General features: G+C 39.5%; 2 protein-coding genes across 6 annotated transcripts in view; one reads left to right on the top strand and one right to left on the bottom strand.

The window, feature by feature from the left end:
• UEVLD (UEV and lactate/malate dehyrogenase domains) overlaps positions 1–11,004 on the bottom strand; it is a 64,589-nt gene extending 53,585 nt beyond the window's left edge. For 2 of the 3 annotated variants that reach the window (XM_051964062.1, XM_051964064.1), the window contains exons 1-2: positions 10,409–11,004; positions 2,489–2,573 (exon numbers count right to left, since the gene is read on the bottom strand). In XM_051964062.1, the coding sequence (XP_051820022.1) occupies positions 2,489–2,573; positions 10,409–10,450 (127 nt within the window). In that variant the 5' untranslated portion in view covers positions 10,451–11,004. Of the gene's footprint in view, positions 1–2,488; positions 2,574–10,408 lie in introns of those variants that run through there. The other variant, XM_051964063.1, reaches the window with a different exon arrangement.
• Positions 11,005–16,389: 5,385 nt separating this feature from the next.
• MISFA (mitochondrial sheath formation associated) lies at positions 16,390–23,667 on the top strand. 3 transcript variants are annotated; one of them, XR_007948542.1, is made up of 4 exons: positions 16,407–16,656; positions 17,057–17,154; positions 19,498–19,606; positions 23,508–23,667. XR_007948542.1 is itself a non-coding variant. In XM_051967539.1 (3 exons), exons 1-3 carry the CDS (start codon positions 16,588–16,590, stop codon positions 19,382–19,384), a joined length of 177 nt encoding a protein of 58 aa, XP_051823499.1. In that variant the 5' UTR covers positions 16,390–16,587; the 3' UTR covers positions 19,385–19,491. The 3 variants fall into 3 exon arrangements, 1 of the variants encoding a protein (XP_051823499.1); XM_051967539.1 differs by lacking the exons at positions 19,498–19,606; positions 23,508–23,667 and adding an exon at positions 19,375–19,491 and having other exon boundaries at positions 16,390–16,656; XR_007948543.1 differs by lacking the exons at positions 16,407–16,656; positions 17,057–17,154 and adding an exon at positions 18,831–19,104.
• The last annotated feature ends 331 nt before the right edge of the window (positions 23,668–23,998 follow it).

The raw sequence follows: 23,998 nt of genomic DNA, 5'->3' as shown, positions 1-23,998 counted from the left end.
GTTCTGCAAGTATAAAAAAATTTTGAGATTCAAGTCAAGAAGCATTTATTAAGCATTTGCTACATGTCAGGAATTGTGCCAAGTGCTGAGGATGCAAAGACCAAAAAAAATCCTTGATTTCAAAGCCCTTACATTTTAATGCTAGTGGTAACAGGAAAACATTATGTATATACACATACATATACCAGGCAAATTAGAAGTATGTCATAAGGAATACATAAGGAAAAACTTCTTGAGAAAAGTTGGATTATAACCAACATCTGATAGAAGTCAGTGAAACGAGAAGGCATAAATGAGATGAAAGGACATTACAAGTATGGATTGCAGCTAGAGAAAATGTCCAGAGTTGGGAAATGGAGTGTTCTGTGTAAAGAGTAGCAAAGAGACCACTAGAGCACTGGGTAATAAAGTACAAGGAAGAGAATCAAGTATAATAAAGCTTAAAAGGAAGGCAAAGGTCTGGTTATAAAAGGTTTAAAAAATCAAATGGAGGACTTTATATTTGATCTTGGTGGTAAAATGAGGGTAGTTGTTGACATGGTCAGATGCTGTGAAGGCAAAATGGAAGGCAAAATTAGATACGGATGTGAAAGAGAAAAGCAAATTGAGAAAGACACTTAGATTATGAACAAGGATGACTGAGAAGATGTCAGTGCATGGCTAATACTATGACAAATTAAAGTCTGGAGCATAATTGCTAATCTTAATGTTTTAAAATCTAATATTTTTTGTAGGATCCTATGATCCTTGGAGTGGATGCATTGGGGAAAGGGCAAAATAAATTTCTATCTTCCAGCTGTATTTTTCTTTGAGTGATATTGCCACTTTGTCACTCTAGCAGAGTTCTTAACTTGAAGCCTGTGAATATTTTTTTTTATTTTGTTTTGTTTGTTTTACACTTGGATAACTTGCATTTCAATATAATTAGTTTCTTTTGTTATCCTCTGTGTTTTGTGTTTTGCATTTGGAAAGAGAGAATAAACATTTATACAGCAAAAAAAAAAAAAAAAAAAAATCTAATATTTTTGTGGGAAGATGAATTAAGGTTGAAATGAAGCAATAAAATTTCACTCCGAAAATAGGATTTATTCCAGGAAATTCTTATGTGGAAAAAACCGCCACCCTGGCTCCACAGACTCCACCCAAGGACATACACTTTAATTAGTGCCACATATACAAGAGCTACAAACACAAGTGAAAAACGAACATGCATTTGAAAACCAAGCAGTATTTCTGACAGCATCTTCATGCGAGACTTTGAACCAGTTATCTTTTTGGTATTTCCACAAACAAGTATTCAGATAAATTTATATAATTCCATGCAACAAACATTTATTAAATACTTGATATGTGCAAGGAACTATGCTAAGCACTGGAGATATAAAAAGGAAAAAAAAATCTTCATTCCTGACCTAAAGGAGCTTATACTCTAATAAGAGAATAAGATAAACATGATAAAAGGTAGGGCTAATTAATTAAAGCAACAGATTCTAATGAAAATGCTACAACAAATGTAATTAGAGAGAAAAAACTTCAGGGAGAGTAGAGAGGATTTTATGGAACAGTTGACAGCTAAGCTGAGCCTTGAAAGTTTCAGAAGGAGGCCTGGATATGGCAGAAGTGCATACATTCCAAGCAAATGGGCCTACACAAAAACTGACAAGACAAATGCAGAAAGGCAAAAATAGTAAATGCTTCCTTTTCAGATCACAATGTAATAAAAAATACATTTAATAAAGAACCAGAGAAAGATGTTCTAAAGTTGAAATTCAAGTAATCTACTTCTAAAGAATGAGTAGGTTAAACAACAAGTCATGGAAAATACCAATAATTTCATCCAAGAGAATGAGACAACATATCGAAACCTTTAGGATGCATCCAAGCATATGACACAGTACATTACTATAATGCCTTACTATATAGTCAAGACTATAGAGAAGGAAATGAACTCAAAATGTTAGTGAGAGACTAGTTGAACAGGGAAGGATGGAGAGACAATAGTGATGAAAGCAAAGAGAACAAATTCAGAGGAGTTAGGGCCCAAAATCTCTTAAATTTTTTCTGCTCATGACCCCTTTTTGCCTCAGAAATTTTTGCATGACCTCGGATATATAGGTATGTAAAAAAGGTATGCAAATCAAACATTTATTGATAATAAATTATAATTCCATGACCCTCACAATCAACTACAAGACTATATATGGGGTCACAAACCAGTTTAAGAAGGAAGGGATTAGGCAATAAGAGAGAAAGATAGAAATTGTGATCAGAACATTTATTCACAAACCCATTCTTAAAAATTCACTAAAATATCAGCAAACAAGCAAGACTAATAACATGAATTATGTTATCGTTTCCTTAGAAACCACAGAACACAAAAAATTAAATTGAAAATCAGATGGTAAAAGAGAGGGAAAATTTATATTAAGTTTAAAAGTGTCTAAAGCCAACATTTAGAAAAGTACAAAAAAAGGGATATGATTCTTACCGTAAGTGTCCATGGAGAATCTAAAATTTGGATAGAACATATTTACTTTCATTAATTCTTCCATTGTTAGATCCCTGAATTTGTACTGAAAAGAAAGAAAAAATACAGTTCCAAGTCAGAAAGAAATCATAACCAAGACTATTATTCTCAACTAAAATTTACTAAGCATATAAAAGCAAGACACTTGGCTAATTGGATGTTCTATATATACAGTAAGGGTGGGTTTGGGGTTGGGAGAAAAATTAATTTAGATTTGGCCATGTTGAATCCTATGATACCTATGTGCCTATGTACTGGGTAGCTTCTGAGGTAATTTTTAGAGACAGTACCCACTCTCTTTGATATACACATTTTCCTTTTTTTTATTCTATCTTCCTCTCCTCTTCCTTTTATTCCACTTTCTTTTTCCTCAACTGAAGTTCATTTTCCTTATTTGTTAAAAATGATAATATCTGACTTATCTACTTTGCAAGGAGATGATAAAGATCAAATTAGATAACAAATATGAAAGGATAAACTGTGAAATACTATGTAGGTCTAGGAGATTATTATTACAATATAAGAAAGACCAACTGTGATATAATAAACAGATGTACAGAACAAAAGCTTAAATGAAATGCATAAATAACTAAAAACATAGTTTTTTTTTCCCCACCCAGAATACTATAAAAACTCCTAGCCACTCAAAACAGATTAATATAATAACCTACATAGAAAAACTAAATAGATGAAAATGCCTATTGTCTGGGCTTTAACAAGGACTATCCCCAGTCTTCCTGATCTGTATCTTGCCACTGGATCCAGATGGCTCTGGAGGAGAAACTGAGGCCAGTGACTTTACACAGCCCCCCTCACTTCAATCCAACTCACTTGTGTGTCATGGCATCACATCCCTGATGTAATAGTCCTCTAAGAGAAGGAAGGGCAAACAACAGATAAGCAATATACAGTGGTGTATTTATAGGCATTATAATTGCTGGATTGCTAATAAGTTACTTCAATATCTGAACTGGAAGAAGAGAATGGGCTGAAATGATCTGAAAATTACAGTATTTTTAGTAGTTCCCATATACTCGTTAGCAAAAAACATTTTTCTACTCCCAATGTTCTTTTGGCAACATTATATGGCTACAAATCATTAAACACTTTTAATTTCAAAAACCTCAAAACTGTGGATTGACAAAAGTAGGCAATAGAGATTGATGATAGTTATAAATGGGGCATAGAAAGTAACTACACAAAAGCAAGATTGGACGAATTTTATATATAGCAGGGATTGGGGAATAAGCTGTATATAAGGCCTATGTATATACATATATGTATATATGTATAAGGGAATAAGGTATGTGAATGTGTGTGTGTGTATATATATATATATATATGTACACATATATATATATATAGTCCAATTATGGAAGATTTTTTATAGGAGAAGGGATTTACTTTTCAAAATTAAAAACATTATCAAGTACAGTGGGCAGTGTTTTATATTTCTGCCTCAGCCAAGAGACTGGCCATCTATACTTCAGGTACCAGATGATTTCCTTTCTAGAAGAGAAGGTAAAAAGACTCTACTAATACTTGTTGCCCAAAGTATCCAGGAAAGTGTCCCCGCCTCACCCCCCCCAAATAGGAGGGCTACACTGTGAAAATAATCAAATGGACATGAAACAGAGGCATATAGACATATAGGGGCAAATGGACATAAGGATGGTAGGACTTGAGTCAGGAAGCTGGAGGATAAAAGAATTTGATGAAGAAGGGAAGAAGCATCAGGAAACCCTTGGAGCTAAGTACTAAGTATGAAGGGGGAGAGCTGAACCTAGGAGGAGAAAGGAGTTGCTTATCTGACTCAGAGTGAAGGTAAAAAGCAATCATTTCTGTTTGGGCCAGAAAGCCTGAGGGTCTTCCCCTCCCAGATTAATTGAATTTTTTTGACTAGGTAAAAGAGGCCATTCTTGTGAATACATCCAGACATTCTGGAGAACAATTTGGAATTATGCTCAAAAAGCTATCAAATTGTGCATACCCTTTGATCCAGCAGTGTTACTACTGGGCTTATATTCCAAAGAGATCTTAAAAAAGGGAAAGGAACCTGTACGTGGAAGAATGTCTGTGGCAGCCCTCTTTGTAGCAGCTAAAAGCTGGAAACTGAGTGGATGCCCATCAATTGGAGAATGGCTGAATAAGTTGTGGTATATGAATGTTATGGAATATTATTGTTCTGTAAGAAATGACCAGCAGGATGATTCCAGAGAGGCTTGGAGAGACTTCCATGAACTGATGCTGAGTGAAATGAGCGGGACCAGAAGATCACTTCAACAATACTATATGATGATCAATTCTGATGGACGTGGCCCTCTTCAACAATAAGATGAACCAAATCAGTTTCAATAGAGCAATAATGAGTAGAACCAGCCACATCTAGTGAAAGAACTTTGGGAGATGACAATGAACCACTACATAGAATTCCCAATCCCTCTATTTTTGTCCACCTGCATTTTTGATTTCATTCACAGTCTAATTGTACACTACTTCAAAGTCCGACTCTTTCCATACAGCAAAATAACAGTTTGGACATGTATACATATATTGTATATAACTTATACTTTAACATATTTAACATGTATTAGTCAACCTGCCATTTGGGGGAAGGGATGGGGAGGAGGGGAAAAGTTGGAACAAAAGGATTTGCAACTGTCAATGCTGAAAAATTACCCATGCATATATCTTGTAAATAAAAAGCTATTAAAAAAAAAAAAAAAGGCTCTTCTCTGCCTCCAGTGCTATCTAGCTTAAATCACTGAATGGGTCTGGCCTCAGTCAAAATGAGACCAGTTGATGATCTCAGCTTCTTAAAAAGGCCAAGGTTTCCCATCCAGGGCCATCTCTAACCTTCCTGACCTCTATCTGGCCATTGGACCCAGATGGCTCTGGAGGGAAAAGTGCAGGTGACCCTCTACAGCCCTATTTCACTTGAATCCAATTTACTCAAAAATCAACTCCCTGCAGTTAGGATCCTTTTCAAGAAGGAAATACAAACTTCAATAGGACAGAGGGTCAGAATTACAGTATATAATCAGGAAGCCAAACTACACCCTGAGGCAAGCAGGGAGGAGCTCAGACATGATTATCTTAACCTTAAGTGGGCCTTTAGTTCCTAATGGGACAAGAAGACTCCACAGTTTACTGTATCCCATCAGAAAAAGCCAAGTTACAAAGTCAATCCCCTGGTTACAGTTCCCTTAACAGACCTACGAGTACTGTAGTTCTCCTCCCCAGTGCCTATTAGGACCCTAAATTATTTTTAGAGTTGGCTGACCAGTCAATGGTAACCCCAAAACTCCTTCTTTAAGGGTTTAGGAACTTGCCTGCCTTAATGGCATTTTCTCCCAGTTAACTGCAAGTTCCGTTAGAGAATTTAACTCTAGCCTTTTCCTTTGTTAATTGCTAATACCCCATATGGATGTAGCTCTCCATTAGAAGTGTAATAAAATCTTTGCCTCTTGATTTAGAAAAGGTTTAAGCATACAAATTCTTTTGAGGCAACTCGAGACACCAGCAGGTAACCCAAACATTCTTTTGGGGTCCAACACTCCTTCACTCCAACAGAGGGATTATACAGTAGGCAGCAGAAGAGCAAGAGATATGATTCTTGCTTAAGAGTACTAAAAAGGAGCAACAGAAGGGTATCTGATCTCCCTGAGTCATACATTTCAGACATGACAGAGCATCTCCCCAAACTCGTCAAACCAGATGCCAATGACTCAGACCAAGTTAAACAGCCAGGGCAATTTTGAAAGAGTCTTGCCCAAGACTGCCAGCTGTTTGTTCCTCACTCTCCAAGAGGATGATACCATCGGTTCATGTGGCCAATGCAGCATCAACTGCTGTTATTCAGGCCCCAGATAATGGTTGGTGTCCAATGTTGGGGTCCGGTCATGTAAAGAATTCACAACAATTCACATTCTCTTTGACAAAAGACAGGTTTATTTAGAAGAGGTTACAGACAAAAAAATGAAGGCAGATAATAGACACCAGGAATGGTAAATATAGTAGCAAGAAGGGAATTTTAATAATGAATGATGGGAAAGGCAAATTCCTTAGTGCAACTCACAATTACACCCCATGAGGTTGGGGCACGCCTTTAGCAGGCAGGCCAAATCCTAAAAGGGACTCAGCACCCTAAATGAGTTAGTTAGCTGTAGGGAGAAGTAGGGTTGCAAAGAGAGGCACCATAAGGCAGAGTGGGGTTAGGAGAGACATCACCTGGCATAGGGGAGGGGTAAGGGGAAAGACACCATGAGACAGTGCCATGGTAGTCTGACCCAAGGTGGTTCAGCAGAGATGGCGAGAGCCATAAGTTGATTTATGAGGAAAATGTACACAGATCAAAAATAGGAGCAACAGAAAAAAGGCAGATTTAAAAAGCCAAAAACTAGTTAAGAAAATAGTATCTAAAAATTGAATTTGAATTTCTGGACCAGGATTATATAGGATTGATAGGATCTGGCCAAAGAAACAGAATCTGCCTTAAAAAAACCATGGATCCCAATCACCAATTTCTCAGCTCCTATCTTCAGCTCTGGCCTCCTTGTCTCTGGATCTTTCCCCTCGCTCCAGGTCTTTACCCTCTCTCTCCACCAGAGTTCTATCAGAATACCTAGTTCTTCTTCAGCCTAGTTCCTAACCAGATTCACCTGGGCCACTCCTCCAAAAACTGCTCCCAGCTGTGAGGCAGGCTTCCTGGAATACATAACCACTTGCTATGAAATGAAACCCCGACTGAAGATTAATCAGCTAACTTTTTTGTGGGACCTAATTCCAACACTGATACTCTGCTTGGACTCTTTCCTTAATGGTTGACATACTTTCAGCTCTTTATATCCTTCACAAACTAGTGATTCTGAGCCTGTAGCTGCCATGTACAAATCTGTTCCTCACTCCACTTTCCCATTCCTAGTCTCCTAGATTCTACCTCCCTGCAAATGTCTATTCTAGATATGCCCATTCCTTCCCTTGTCTCCTAGAATACCTGCTCCATAATTAGTTTGCTTCCATTCTCTTCACTCTTCTCATCTTCTACAACTCACTGAGACACAGCTCCATCTCCAATATTGCATTTTCAATCATTCTAAGGCCAGAGAGTGAGAATACCTCTTGTTTTCCACTGATGCTACCAGACTCTTCCTCTACAGCTATCACTCAGCAGCTTCTCCTTTGAAGTTCAAGCTATCCAAATTTAACACCCAATCCAGATTCTGTTGGTTCATTTACCTACACCCATGATATTCCTCTCTATTCTTCAATGAATTCAGAATCTAACTTGGTGTTTCCACCACAACTCCTCCTCATTCTGTGGGACTTCAAGATACATATTGAGGCTCCCTCAATTGTAAATCCCAAATCCATCTATCACTCAGTTCTTTTTCAGGCCATCGCTTATATACCTGCTACTCTCCTATTCCTTCCCTATTTCAAAACTTTGGTGAACCAATTCTACTCTACACTGTTTTTTCACACTCAGATTTCTTGCCACTCCATCCTATCACCAATTATATATATGATTACATATTTCACGTTGACTCTGTGTCAACCAGAAGGGGTTCTCACAACTCTCTGCCCTGCGCCAAACTTCATCGGCCTTTCCCCTTCCAAGGCAAATATCTCTACATGCTCTCTTGGTCTCATCAGATAATTTCCTTATATATTATCCACACTCTATTTAATCTTTATCTACTGCTTCTTCTGCTTTTTGAAACATGCTCCTATCTCCAAATCCTTAATAAACCCTTACTTGATCCAATTATAAACTCTCTTGAGAAAGCCATCTACATTTAGTGCTTCCCCTTGCTTCTCTCTTTTTAAAAAATGACTATTCTAGGAAGCTTTTTGAATTACTTTTTTCCCAACTAACAAGAACTATTTTCTTTCCTTCCTATTTCCTACTTATTTGTCTGACTGCTCTTTCTCAATCTTCTAAATGGATCTTTATCCAGATCTCATCTGCTAATTGTGGATGTCCCTCAAGGTTGTATCCTGCAATAAAATAATAACTAGTCCTCTTCTATATTATTTCACTTATCTCATCACTTCCCACAACTATGATCTCTATGCAGATGATTCTCAGATCTACTGATCCAACTCTAATTTCCCCAGCTTGTCTTACATCTCCAATTGCCTCTGAAGCTCTAAAACTGGATAAAACATAGACATCTTAAACTCAACATGTTCAAAACAGAACTCTTTATCTTTCATCATTAGCCCTGAATGTGGCCTAAGACTTATTTATTTGGTTTCTGTGTTAGTTAACTCCTAAAATTCCTAGATATTTTTATATTTTTACTGATAAAACTGAACCATGTTGGGATTTTACTCTAATATTTATTTCAATACCTGTGAAGAATACTTTGGTCTCCAATTTTTTCCTCTCATTTGCTAACTATTCCTTCTGGATTATCCCTCTTTGATGAGTTCCTCCTTGGGCCTCCATTTTGTGGGAGGGCTTAAAATGGGCCTTCATTCCCCTTCAGGCCCGATTCCTGACTTCTGAATTTTAAAACCATGCTCCCTCCCCAGATAACCCAGATAATCTCCACCCATCCTGTTTTGTCCCTTTAGTGTGTTATTTTCCCCTTTAGACTGTTAGCTAAAGTCTAAAGCTTTAGACTTTAAAGCTAGACTAAGCTTTAGAGCATAGTCTAAAAGCTTATGCTTTTAGAGCATAAGAACTGGCTTTCTTATTGCTGACATCTCTATCCACAGATTTCAACACAGTGCCCATACGTACTAAGAACGAATTAATTCTTGTTCCTTCCCTTCCTTCCTGATTTCTCCTTTTTCCAATTTCAGTTGAGGACTTTATCTTCTTGGTCAGTCACACTCACAATATTGTGTCCTTCTCCATTGATTCTTCACTGTCACCTTCACTTTTACCCTCCCCTCCCTTATGCTCCCCGCTTTCTCTTTTCTGACACTGACACCCACCCACTGGTGCATCCCTAATTGTCTAGTAGTTGGTCACAGTTCTCATCCCCAATAAACTCCAATGGAATCCTCTTTGACGTTTCAAACCTTCAGTAACCCAGACCCTTCCAATGTTCTCTCTTCCAAGACATTCCATCCGGGCATTTCCCCCAGGTCTCCTGCATCGTGAGTGACTTCCGAGTCTCAGCTAATATCCCACCACGTGCACAAAGTCTTTCCCCTACTACCCCTCTGCGGAGAGCCAGAACGTTGGAGAAGTATACTTGAAACAAGATGTTAACTCACCAGCCTCTTCAAATACTTCTCCAAAGTTCCGTCTCTCTACACCCCTCAAGGCACTGCCTTCCCTAGGTTGATTATCTCCAATTTATTCTGTACATGGGTGTTTGTACGCTGGGTTCCGAGCTCCCTGAGATGCAGGGGATGTTTGGGGGTGGGGGTTTTGGGGGCGGGGCTTTCCTAATCAGCTCCAGCTTCCTACCTTCCCTCACTAGTTCATGCTAATTGCTCAGTTCACTCAATGCTCACTGAGGGGCACTTAGTAGGTACTTAAACGCTTGGGGACCGGCTGGCACATAGTATACGCGGGATCACGCTTGCTGATTCCCTGACTGCGTTCATTTGTTCCAAGGCAAAGTCCCCCAGGCGTGGGAGTCAGTGGGAAGTGACAGCGATGTGGGAAAGCGTTAATTAAGCGTTAAAAACTGCATGTAAAAGGCTGGCTTTCGGGCGCTCGGCGAACGGCTCAGAGCCTCAGCTTCCCCTCCCACGCCCCTCCGGAATCCCCAGCTACAACCCACGAGCCCTCCAGGATCTCCGCCCCCGCCCCGGCGTCTCCGCCCCCCGGCCTCAGCCTCGGGCCCCATCTCGTCCCCAGCCGTCGTTCCAGGCCCTCCGACCGCGCCCGCCTGGGGGGCTGCCTCGGCTCCGCACCTTGCTCAGCTGCCGCCGCACTCTCTCGCTGTCGAACTCCATCTCGGGGCAGAGTTCTGTCTCCTGGTCTCTGTCACCTCCTAAGCGTCTTCCGGGTCCGCCTCGCGACGGCGGCCGACGAGAGCCCAACCCCGCAGATCCGCGGCTCCGCCCCCGACGGGGAGCACGTGGTCCAAACTGGGATTTGCCGCTCCTCCCGTAGAACCGGATTGAAGCCTTGGGATTTCGCTCTCGGGGCAGCCTCAGGGTCTCCTACTCCGGCCGGGCTCCCCTGCCGACTCCTGTGACCTCGAGGAGCCAGCCCTTCCCCACTTTGTCCCCTGGCTCCCACCCGTTGAGCTTTACTACAACCAAAAGCCAATCTGTTTCTGAACCTCAGGGAACTCTCTGAAGATTCTCTCTGCTGGGTTTGTACTCTCGGTATTCTCCATCCGGGCTTGACTTACTGCTGATCACTGCACCCGAAGGCAGAAAGTGAGTCGGGGGACCTTGCACAGCCCTCCCCCACTCCAGCCCAATGCACTTGCAGTCATGACATCACCTTTCTGGAATCCCGTCCGAACAAAGCACAAAAAACAACACTCCTGAAATGGACCTGCCCCTTAGCATACATATTCTCCTAATGTATTTTTTATGTATTTTGTATATTTTTGTAAAAATAATGTATTTTTATGTATTATGTATTTTATGTATAATGTAATGTATTTTTTTAAGTGTCATTCCTGACCCTTTGTGATGCCATTTGGAATTTTCTTAGCAGAGAGATTTCCCTCCTCCAGTTCTTTTTCTTGATGAGGAAACTGGGGCAAGCAAGGTTAAGTGACTTGCCCACGATCACACACGTAAATAAATAAGTGTCTGACGCTGGATTTGAATTTCTAACTGCCGGATGGGTGCTGTATCCACTGGGCTACCTAGCTGCTCAATTGACCTTTCTACCAGAATGTGAGTTACCCGTGTATCTCCTCTTTAGAGCGAGTATGTTTGACCAAGGTGAGCCGAAGTGGAACTACAGTTGGACCCTACTGAAGACTACTGTCCTGTTGGAGAATGGACCAGGAGAATATGTATGCAACTATGCACATACAGGTGTCCAGCATTTCCTAGGTTGTTGGTTTTATTTTTTTAATTTTAATTGACAATGAGAATGTCTCAAACTATTATTCTCATACATAATTCTCAGACATAGTTTGTTTAGAAAGGAAAACCCGAAGGGAAATCTCAAAATGAAAGTCCCTGAATCCAAACAGTAGCTAACATTAGGGCCTAACTCATTATTTTTGTGTTTTACTCCCTGGCTTGAAGATTTAGTAATTATCCCAGGGCCTCTGATGTAATCGGGTTGACATACCAGCCATTGCTTCCTCACTTTACTTCCCAGTTCATAGTCCCACAAGCAACTTTGATGCAATAAATACCTTCTACACACCCCTACTCCTTTTCATTAAACTTATTTGTGTTCTGGACTTTTCCTGTCCCTATTCTCCTGTTAGGATTAAAACCATAATAAAATCAATATAGTCACTTCTCAAAAAAAAAAAAAAGTGTCCATCTACCTCCCTTTAGTTTTACTCACCATCCCAGCAATTTTCCAAACCAAAATAGCATTTTCCGGTCACCATCTCTTTCACAGATAGATGATACATAATTATAATGCCCTCTTTGAGAGTAGAAACTGTTTGATTTTGTACTGTATCCATATGTATTGAACGTAGGGTAATAAAATTTTTTCATTTGTCCACAAATTCACAGTAAATGAAATAATGTCCAATTGACAACTGGAGATACAGGATTTGAAGTCAAGGTGGTGGTAACTATTTGGAAAGTCATCTTAATAGAAAAGTTAATAGGAAAGCCTGATGATTAAGGACAAATTCCCACTGAGATTATGAATAGAAAAGAGGTTATCAAAAGACATTTTAGGGAGCATGTATTAGGGGAATAGGAAGAGGAAGATAGCAAAGGAACCCCAAAAGGGGATAAAAATCAAGAAGTTACAGTGTCCTAGAAGCCAGTAGAATATAAATTCCTTGAGGGTGAGAACTGTTTATTTCTTTGCATTATCAGAATTTCGCATTGTATTTTACACAATGTAGAAGCTTTAATTGAGTCATTATTGAATGAAGGAATATCAAGGAGTCAGAAAATTTTGAGAAAGGGACTAACAAGTGAGAGATGCTAGAGAAGTGAAGGATGATGAGAACTAGGAATTGGACCTAGAAGTCCTTGTTGACTTTTGAGAGAATCACTAGTGTCATAATATTTTGGAGATTCTCTTCTTTCTCAGAGTATGCAGGCTGTGTCCTGAGCTTGGCATATTAATAATCCTTTGTCCTCAAGATGATATCACCCTTTGGCAAAGTAGCCCTTGCACATGTGAGCTTCGGGAAGTGAAACTGGCATGCTTGGACAGCACTAAGTGTTCAGAGGGATTTAGCTTTTCCTATTTCCCAGATCCATTCATCACATATTCACAATCCCTGTTCCTTGTCCCTGACAGGTATTGCACCTCTATTCCCATCACAGAACTCTAATTCTGTGTACTGCAGGATGAGAACAACCCTCAAATCTTTTTTTTTTTTAATTTTATAATAACTTTTTATTGACAGAACCCATGCCAGCGGTAATTTTTTTTTTACAACATTATCCCTTGCACTGGCTTCTGTTCCGATTTTTCCCCTCCCCCAGATGGCAAGCAGTCCTATATATGTTAAATATGTTGCAGTATATCCTAGATACAATATATGTTTGCAGAACCGAACAGTTCTCTTGTTGCACAGGGAGAATTGGATTCAGAAGGTATAAATAACCCGGGAAGAAAAACTAAAATGTAAATAGTTTACATTCATTTCCCAGTGTTCTTTCTTTGGGTATAGCTGTTTCTGTCCATCATTTATCAATTGAGATGGAGTTAGGTCTCTTTGTCAAAGAAATCCACTTCCATCAGAATACATCCTCATACAGTATCGTTGTTGAAATGTATAATGATCTCCTGGTTCTGCTCATTTCACTCAGCATCAGTTTATGTAAGTCTCTCCAAGTCTCTCTGTATTCATCCTGCTGGTCATTCCTTACAGAATAATATTCCATAACGTTCATATACCACAATTTACCCAGCCATTCTCCAATTGATGGGCATCCATTCAATTTCCAGTTTCTAGCCACTACAAACAGGGCTGCCACAAACATTTTGGCACATACAGGTCCCTTTCCCTTCTTTAGTATTTCTTTGGGCCCCAGTAGAAACACTGCTGGATCAAAGGGTATGCACAATTTAATAACTTTTTGGGCATAATTCCAGATTGCTCTCCAGAATGACAACCCTCAAATCTTGAGACAATATTATTTCCACGGACCCATGAGAACAGTAATTTAAGACCTAAAAATGTTTATATCATAATACAGACCTGCCTTTGGTATGGTGTGTTAAGCCCTCCTTCTTGGGTGGGGAGGGAGAGAGGGGGAGAACTTCCATTTGCAAACCCCATTTTCCTTCCTCTGAAATTAAACTTCTGACTTTCCTGTCACTAGTCTACTCTGTCTTGGTTACAGCCTTCCTTAGGTCAAAGACTGATTCCAATCTAGTTGATATTTGGTAGGAAGAAAATCACAGAGAATAAGGAGTACGTAAAGTCGGGGGTTCCTAAATCTTTCCTTTGAAAAAAGTTTGTGCATTAAAAAAATAAAAAAATTATTTGGTTCTGAGACAAAGCAAAAATAATTCCAGGCTAACTTTCTGCCCCCGCCCTGCCCCCAGGTGAGAAGATCTAAATGTGTTTGTTAAAGGAAAGCCCAGTGGAAAACAGATTAAAGATTCCTTAGAGGGGGTCTGGAGATAGTTTGAGGGAGAGGTTGGTTTAGAATGAAATGGCATAGGCAAAAAAATTTAGCTTAAAGCTCTTTAGTTATAAGAAACCTTAGAAGCTAGCTAGATGGTACAGTGCATGGAGTGATGGACCAGATTCAAATCTGGCTGTGTGACCCTGGACACCTCACTTAACTAACCTCTATCTGCCACAGCCCCCTCACTTGAAAAAGTGCTAATAATAGCACTTCCTAGGATTGTCATGAAGATCAAATCAAATGATATTTGTAAAGTATTTAGCACAGTTCCTGCCACATAGTAGGGTCACAAGAGAAATCTGAGCTAAAGATATACTGAGAAAACAAACTTCTGAGCATGGTCAATTTATTAGCTAGGCTAGCAATTGCAGATAAAAGTGGATCTAAGTCCCTCAGCAGCCAAGGACACCCATTGAGAACATCTTCATAGTTATTAATGAGGAACATATCTTGTTTACATAATCTTGAGCAAAACAGATGTTGCTTCTTTCTGATTGACTGATCAGAACAGGAAAATTAAGGTTTGAAGAGAGAAGTTAAACAGAGAAGTTGGAGTTGGAACTTTTGAGGACAGGAAAGCTGTATTTGGAACAAGGAATTCTGTGGCTGGAACATTCTGATTTGCCCCATTTCAACTTTGTGGTGAGCACATTAAGGGAATAGGGAATGGTTTGTGCCTCTTAGTTTGTCAGAAACAAGAAACAGCATAAAATGGAGAGCAATAATTGATTTGGTGCATAAGATGGGATCCAATTATAATTTCAATTTCTTGGAAAATGCTGGGGGAAGCTAGATTGCCCAGTGGCTAGAGCTCTAAAGTCAGGACCATCTGAGTTCTAATTTGGTCTCAGACATTTCACATTTTCCTGGCTGTGTGAGCCTGGGCAAGTCACTTACCCAAATTGCCTCAGCCAAAAAAAAAAGTGCTGTAAGATCTTCTCTTCTCCTTCCCTACTTAGTCCAACCCAGAGATCTGTTCAAGCAGTAGAGACAAATAAATGGAACTCCGGCTCTGAGTTTATTTTTGTTTTGTTTTGTTTTAAATAGCCTCTTATTTTCAAAATACATGTAAAGATTGTTTTCAACATTCATCCTTGCAAAACCTTATGTTTCAAATTTTTATTCCTCCCTTCTTCCCACCCCTCTCCCCTAGACAGAAAGTAATTAAATATAGGTTAAACATGTTCAATTCTTCTAAACACATTTCCACATTTATCATGTAGCACAAAAAAAAAAAAAAAAATCAGATCAAAAAGAAAAAAAAGAAAAAAGCAAACAAACAATAAAATAGACGAAAATACTATATATATATCAGTTCCCACAGCTCTCTCTCTAGGTGCAGATGGCTATCTCCTTCACAAGTCTATTGGAATTGTCCTGAATCACCTCATTGTTGAAAAGAACGACGTCTATCAAAATTGACCATCATATAATCTTCTTGTTACTGCGTACAATGATCCCGATTCTGTTCCCTTCACTCAGCATCAGTTCATGTCAGTCTCTCCAGGTCTCTTTGAAATCATCCTGCTGGTCACTTCTTACAGAACAACAATATTCCATAATATTCATGTAACGTAACTTATTCAGCCATTCTTCAACTGATGGACATCCATTCAGTTTCCAGTTTCTGGCCACTACAAATAGGGCTGCCACAAACATTTTGGCACATACAGGTCCCTTTCCCTTCTTTAGTATCTCTTTTGGGATATAAGCTGCTGGATCAAAGGGTAGCACAGTTTGATAGACTTTGGGCATAGTTCCAAATGACTTTCCAGAATGGCAGGATCAGGAATTCAGGGTTTTGTGACTCCAAAGCAACACTACCTTACCTGTGCCCTCCCCTCCCCATCCCAATGGGTAGATGGATTTGTCCAAGGTCACACAGCTAAATGGCAGAGCTGATTTGAACTCAGGGTCCCATGATTATATCCAAATCTCTTCCTCCCATAGGGGATGAGGAGAGGGCTTAAAGTGACACATAAGTCTGAAGTACAGCTGATTCAAACCCAGGACCCCACAAAGACTGTAGGTTGGCCTGGGGAGCTCCTTCTTCTTTAACAGCATTTGGTGGGTGGGCTACTGCAGTCCCAGTTGGGGAATGAGGTCATGGATTCCCAGACCATGTGACCCATGACATCACAATGCCCTCAGGACTGGCCCTTGCACATGTGAGCTAGAGGGGCCTTTGGTGGCCTGCAGGGACTGAAACTGACATGTGAGATCTCCAACAAGTGAGGATTTGATGAGGACAGTTCAGGAACGAGGTCTTGGTGAATAATCTCTGTCTGCACCCCAGTATTTGGAGTGCAAAAGCTCCAACAGATAACTACTGTATCATGATTGTACTTGGCTGGATACTTTTTGTCGGACTTGCATGTTATCTGGGGGCATTTCCTGAAGTAATGGTAAGTGGCTACGGGGCCAGCCCCTGCTGGTCCTGGTGGGAAGAAAGGAGGCCTTGCTACCTCATGAAGAGACAAAGCCCACCTTTCCTGAATCTGCGGCCCTCATCTATCCTCCCAAAGCCTGGTTCCCAGGCAACTTTTCTTTTTTGGGGGGAATTGGGGGCAAACATCAATGGATGCCCTGCTTTCCTAAACTGACCTTTTGGGAGACTTTAATGGTAGGAACTTTAGGCCCAGTGTTGAGAGAGGAAGGGTGGGTCAGCCCCATCATGGAGAGCTGGTGGAGGAGTCTGGGACAAACTCCATTCCCTCCCCCTCCTCCCAATCATTCCCCATAGAAGGCAGCCCTCTCTGCCTCTGGGTAGAGCAGATCCTGTCTCTTGGTTCCCCTTTGACGCAGCGTCCAACACTAAAATGGATAGAGAGACAGCCTGTCCAGCCTATTTGTGAGCGCAAACATCGACTAAGAAGTGTGATTTTTGATGAAAATAAGAACATGTGAGTATTGACTCAGGCCTTCCACCTTTTCACCCCCTAACTATCCACTATGCTTCCCAAGCTTCTACACAGCTACACAAAGACATTGTCTGGAGAAGCTCACTTCCTAATGGGAAATATCATCTTCTTTCCTGCAAGAAATTCTACAATAATTGTAGTTTTCTAGATGGTTCTCAATGCAGGAACAATTGCTGTAAGTACAATGTGATTTTTCTCTAGAGAATCTGATGAACTAGAGAAAGAAAAAGTATGATATTATCAGTTTGGTGGCAAAACCGTGGGACAAAACACCTGTAGGTGACTTAATGATGTCACCTGAATCCAGTCATCATCCTTCAATACTTCCCAAACATAACTTCATCCCATCAATTTCTTACCTATGGCCAAGTATCAATAGTCTCTTTTGAGAGATGGACCTTCAATACTTCCCAAATAATATCTTCAATCCATCCATTTATTGCCTGTGGCCAAATATCAATAGTCTCTTTTGAGAGATGGACCTTTAATACTTCCCAAACATATCTTCATCCCATCCATTTGTTGCCTGTGGCCAAGTATTAAGAATCTCTTTTAAGAAATGGAGAAACTGAGACAGACAAGCCAATGTGAATGATTGGTCTGAGGTTACACAAGAAGTTAGGCACAATTGAAGTAGAAAATAGGTCTCTGAATGGCTGGTTGGGAGACTCCTTCCATTATATGTCTAGAAGGCATTTCTTATACCTTTAGACCCTATTGTTTCTACCTCCTATTGCCTCAACGCTCTCTCAGAGTTTCTTTTCATTTCACCCTGATGTCTTCACAACTGCTACTCCAAGCTACTTTTTGCCAGAGGAAGAGGTCACTTTCTGGGTTTTAACAATTCAATAAATTCTATAGTTTTATAGTAGGGCATTTATTGATTTTTCACTCTTCTCAAACAGGATGGCATCCTTCAAGAGGCAGTAGGTGATTTTGAACTCCTTACCCAAAGATATCCTCATCTCCTTATACTTTAATATTATACAAGCTCAGGGAATGATGGAAGGATAGCATAACCTCTAAGAAATCAGCTCTGCATGGGGATGGAGAATGAACTTTAGGTGTTAGTGATCTGGTTATCTCTTTTATCCTCATTTTATGGCTAGAAAACAGTTCTCCACCCTCACTCCTCCATTCCTGCTTCCCACCTCCCTATCTACCCAGAGCTACTTCTTGTATGAGATTGGAATTCCTAAGATGTACATCTTCAGAAATGCAAGATTTTTATTCACTTTTGCCAAGCTCATAGAAGTAGGTAGAATTACTACTCAAATTGGGTCTCCAATTTGCCAGTTTCTTTCACTAGATATTTTGAGGATGCCTGTTTTTGACCTATTTAAATTACTCATATAAATGTTAGAAACTCTATTTCATATAAGTGGTAGAAACAAATTTTGGCAGGTGAATGGGGTGAGGGGTACTTTGGCTATGTCCTACGAAGCTGGTCTGTGCAAAAGCAAGACCCTTCTCCAGTCATGCTAAGGTATCTTAACCTAAGGTCATTTACCCAGGAAGCAGCCTATCCTGAGTCTAAATAGCAATTTTATGCCCTGACTCTGTCATTAGTCTGGTATCTCTGGGTGGGATGCTGAAGTCACAGTCTCTGTGCCACATGTTAGATGTCACAATTGATGGCCTAGTTATGCTCCCAGTGATGCCCAAGGGACCACTTCAGTTCAGGCGAGACCTCGGGCCTGCCCGGTCAGGGTTTGAAATTACAATGCCAGGCTTCCTACCTTTTCCTCTGTGATGAGGACTACTCAGCTCCAGGGAGCCGGGGAATTACACATCTGACCTTCCATAAGCCATTCATCGTTTCTGCACCCACCAGATCCCCTCCCTGCAAGGAAATCCACAATGATTGTGGTTTTCTGGATGATTCTCATTGCAGGAACGATATGGAAGGGGTATAAGTATCCCCCAGGAGGGGTAAGTGCACATTTTACTTTATTCTTCATCCCCCAATTCTGAAATGTTAATGGCCCAAAAGTAAAAGGTTAGAATGAGTGAACCTTATCCAGTCACAATGTCTGTGTGTTCCTGTGGCCTTTCCTGTGTAAGGCTAAATTATAATTTGCTCTAAATTCAAGCTCACCTCAGCCACCCAATTTCATACTTCCTGGTAAACCTGTTTAGGACTGACCTCATCCTGAAAGCTTTGCAACCCTTTTCAAAGAATTTTGTCTTTTTTCTCGGCAGACACTTCTAGGGGCTGGAATGGAACTATTGGGTTGAGGAAGGGAGATATAGACATGATGCCCTTGCCCCCTTGCCACACAGGTAGTGTAAACCAGTTCTGATGTCACGACTTCCTGTTTCTAGACCCAGGTGGAAATAGGCAGAGAAGATCCTGGTGAACCAATGCAACTCTGAAGCTAAACCTGGCCAGCTGTATGGTTCCTCCTGTTGGTTTCGCATAAAGCAATTGCAAGTGATTTTGTCATATTTTATGTAAAAGTTACCGTACTTTTTAAGACAAATGAGGACTTGGTATTCTGTCAGCCCGCAACTGGTGGTGGTGGTGTGGTGGGTGGGTGAGGGTGGGATGGGATGCTGGTAGTGAGGAAGTCCCAATACTGGCTCGCTCTTCAGAGAGCAAAATAGCACAAGCTGTTTGCTAATCCCCAGAAGCATCTGGTAGAGGATGTGAGACACAGGGATCACAATCTGGTTTTCTTGTAGCTTATCTATCCCCACGCTAAGGTTGGATGATTAATCAAATATGTCAAGTGTTGAATGATGGCAATTTCTGCTGAGACTTTTATGAACTTGTGTGTGCTTCCCAAAAGGTGCCATTTAACCATGGCAAAAGCACTTTTTCTTCTAGGATTCAGAGGTGGGGTGAATGTTCAATAATCCTAAGTAGATAGAGGTTGAAGCACAATCAAAGTGTGAAGGAAAATAACTTTTTCAACATTTTATAGTAATAAGTGAGCCCAGGAGAAAAAGTATGGTTGCCTTTATTCAGGGCTGGGTGCAGGTGCCTGCTTAGCAAGGGATAGATTATAATAGACTCAATTTTTTTTTTTAACCTGTAGAATAATCTATTCTGTAACCACAAGACTAGTCCTGAATCTTACTTGACCAGATTCTAAAGCTCCAAATAAGTAACTGGACCTGGGCAGTTTGTTGTTTGAATGTGGTTTTCTAAAGCCCCTGAATATAAAGATACCCACAGAAATTGTAATTTCCTTTTGGTGCCCTTAGTACCCATCTTAGGGCTAGTTAACTTGTTTTGGGAGATCAAAACCCACTTTTAAAATTGTGTTCTTATGTTAAGGAAATGTGGGGTCAGACTAGATGCTGAAGGCTTAACATGGAATAGGACAAGAAGACTAAGAAATTATAGGCCAATTTTACCCACAAATGACAGATTGGACCGATATCTCGACTTTTTTTCCTAAAACATATGTCATGCAAAAAATAGACAAGAGCTAGTATAATTATAGTCTTATAAAGTCTGCTAAGAGTTTTACCTATCAAATTCATTTGATCTTCATAACTTTATATGAGGTAGATATTATTTATCTCCATTTTACAGGTGAAGGAACAGAAAGGTTTAATGATTTGCCCAAAGTTAACACAGCTAAGGCAAGTTTAGATCAGTCTTTTAAGTGTCACAGGCCCACTTGAATATCAGTATAAAGATACTTTGTGAGCCACAGACAATACAAGTCAGATTCCAATATAGAGTTCCCTGGTTGCATGGAGATGTGGCTGTGCTTTGACCAAACACTACTGCTCTTAAGTGGGGACTTGAAAATTTTGTCGGTAGTGAAATGTTATATTAAAATGTGACCAATAGTTAAGCTTGACACATTTACAAACTTCACTGCACTTAATGAACATCTCTTCCTCAATTAATAAAAAAAAAAAGCAGAGGACAGGCAAGAGTTAGAATTACAAATCTGTGAAAACTAAAGATAGGCAAAGTCCCAAACATTCAAGGAATGTTCTCTTCTGCTCTCCAGATAGATTCCTCTACACAATGAGGGTGGTTGGATTAAGTGATCTCTAAAGTCTGTTTTCAAGCTGATATGTAGAATTCACTTTTTAAAAAAGGGCTTCATGCAGCTCATGATCACATATATGACTAGATTTTTTACATTTCTAAGGGCATCATCTTATATTCCATGAGTAGAACTTCTCTCCATTATTAAACCCACCTCTCATTCCATCCCGAATTTAAAGATCCCATGCCTCTTATCAGGGATCATCAACCCCACCCTCTCCCCAACACTTTCCTAAAGCAAATTTTGATCAAGAAGGCAGTGTTATCTGGCTGCCAGTATTATCAGCAGCAGATCAATGTCAAGCTAAGATCAGGGGGTGAGTGAAATTTGAGGCAGGAAAACAAGTTAAAACTTTTGATTTTTTCACTGATAATACATCACACCTGGTATCTCTTGGGTCTTGGCAAAAATATCTGGAATTAATAAGTAGTCTATGGAAAATCTCAAGTTTTGGATAAATAAAAGCAAACCAGTTAAAGTATAAATAAAATTTTTAATACCTATTTCTTTTATACATCAATTGAAAAACTTTCACCTATTAGTTTCTGCATGTGCAAAAGTATTCTCGCACTTCAACGGCACCAGAAAGACAGCTATGTAAAAGGGCTTTTTTTTTTTTTTAAACACCTGATTTATCACATTGTGTTAAAAACACAATGATTTTGAACAAATAACCTCAAGGAAAATCTAGGGCTACCCTCAATTATACAAACATATTGCATCATGTCCACTCACCAAGTGTTAGTCTGATACATTCAAACATTAAAAATAAAACCACCAGTCTCTCTTCATATATTTATTCTCTTTCCAAGTGTTTTGGTTTCCTACTATACTTCAAAAATGTTCTGCAGCCACTTTTAAATTACAAAATGCAAAACAGAATAAAAATAATTTCTCAGAAAAAAATCTTCAGATTTACATAAAAAATTAACAGCTTCTCATAGACAGGTTATCTGATATATTCCTCCAACTCCCACTCCTTCACAGCATACAGTCTTCTGTATCTAAGGCTGCCTGTGATATGCAGTACCCTGGCCTCCAACTGGACATTATATTACATTTACAGTATACAAAGACAAAGACAATTTCTGGAAGTAACTTTAAAATAGAAAGTGCCCTTACTTTGACTTAGCAACAGCATAGAAAGTAATTGTGCAATCAAAGCCACACTGGGGTTTTATGAAAACTACTTTCACATTATTAATTTCAGAAATGCTGCACCCATTATGGTTTTAGTACTTAACACTACATTCACAAAATAACCTTACCTAATAAAAAGGCACATCTTCAAATATTGAAAAATATCCCCAAATAAAAAAAATTAAAATCAAACACTTGATGCATGATCCTTTATGAATATCAGTCTATGTTCTGGTTTCTTAGCTTCTCAAGGTACATGAGTATTTCCAATGTTTTGCAAGCTGACTTTAAAATGAATTTTCTAGTGAGTAGTAGATGGGACTTAGAAACAAGGTTAAGATGAAGACAAATTCTAAGGCTGCCTTGAACTACCAAAGTTGATAGTTGAAGTGTACCCTATTGTAATGCTGGTGTTGAGAGGGGCAAGACTGAAATCTGTCTCACAAGCTCACCACGTTACAATGAGAGCTTCCCACACACAAGGAAGACTAGTCATAACAACGCAATTGAACAAAATCCAAGAGTCTATACGATGGGCTTTTCTACTGTATGTATAACTACACAAAAACACTAAAAGGTTCATAATCTAAAAATGAAAAACCACTAACAAAATTTGTTAGCTAAGTCACAAAGTACTGTAGTATATTATTCCAAAATCTTATTACTTTATAAGTCTACATGGAAAATAAACAATCTATTGTGTAAGAGGTGAAAAGTACAAAACGTACTGTGAGCATAGCAGTAATGGTTAAGGGAAACAACATCCCAACTATCTTAGTTTGACAGGAAAAACTCCCAAGGTCTATACTGGTAGTCTTTGTGGCTATAATATGCAGGAGAGTAAAAAGCAGTCACATCAGGATATTATGTCATCAAGTACTCTAAATGGATGGATGTTTTTCTAGAGACAAGATAAAAGAAAATGCATAGTTTTCGCCAGGTCCAAATGAGACAATCTTTCAAAGTTCTAAAATTACGCAGAACAAGCATTGTTTGCCTGACTTTATAACTTAACCACAGCAAAATATTATTATATTCATAGTTTAGAAGGAATTCATCTTGAGCAAACTGATTTGTAAATAGAATCATCTGGCCTATTAAGTGATGCTAATGTATGACCACAATCTATTTACTGGCTAGGAGAGAAACTCACACAGGTTCTTTATTCTCTTTGCTTAGTGGGAAGACTAAAAGGAAGTGTGGGGAATCAAAGAATGTACACAGAAAGTTCTGTTCAAAGAAATGAATATAATGATGACTAAGAACCCTTAAAGGACTCCTCCTGGACCCCCGACCCTCCCAACCCCTTCTAGGACAATAAAGGTCAATGGAGAATGTGTTCCATGAGTAGATGTGTCATCAATGTTCTACCATTTTCAGTTAACAGGTTAAAGTCCAGGCTTTTCACTCTATAACATCATTTCATGGTTCAATTCTCTTGCTGACTTCTTGAGACTTAAATTATTCTTTGGAAGCTAAGTTTTCTTGCTAGAAGTATATGAAAAAGTGGCTCAAATGGCACAAAATGTATGAATTGAGGGATGGAGAGTGAGATGGACAAAAATGAGTGAAAAAATCAACCCTCAGCTTAGTAAGAAAGCAATGCCCAGGGGGACAGACTTTGTGAGCTTTCTTCAGTGCATAGTTTGAAATAAAGGTGCAATATTTGA

Source organism: Antechinus flavipes, chromosome 6 (genome assembly GCF_016432865.1).
Source record: "Antechinus flavipes isolate AdamAnt ecotype Samford, QLD, Australia chromosome 6, AdamAnt_v2, whole genome shotgun sequence".
Taxonomy (NCBI): Eukaryota; Metazoa; Chordata; class Mammalia; order Dasyuromorphia; family Dasyuridae; genus Antechinus; species Antechinus flavipes.
This window is presented reverse-complemented; position numbering and strand designations above follow the sequence as displayed.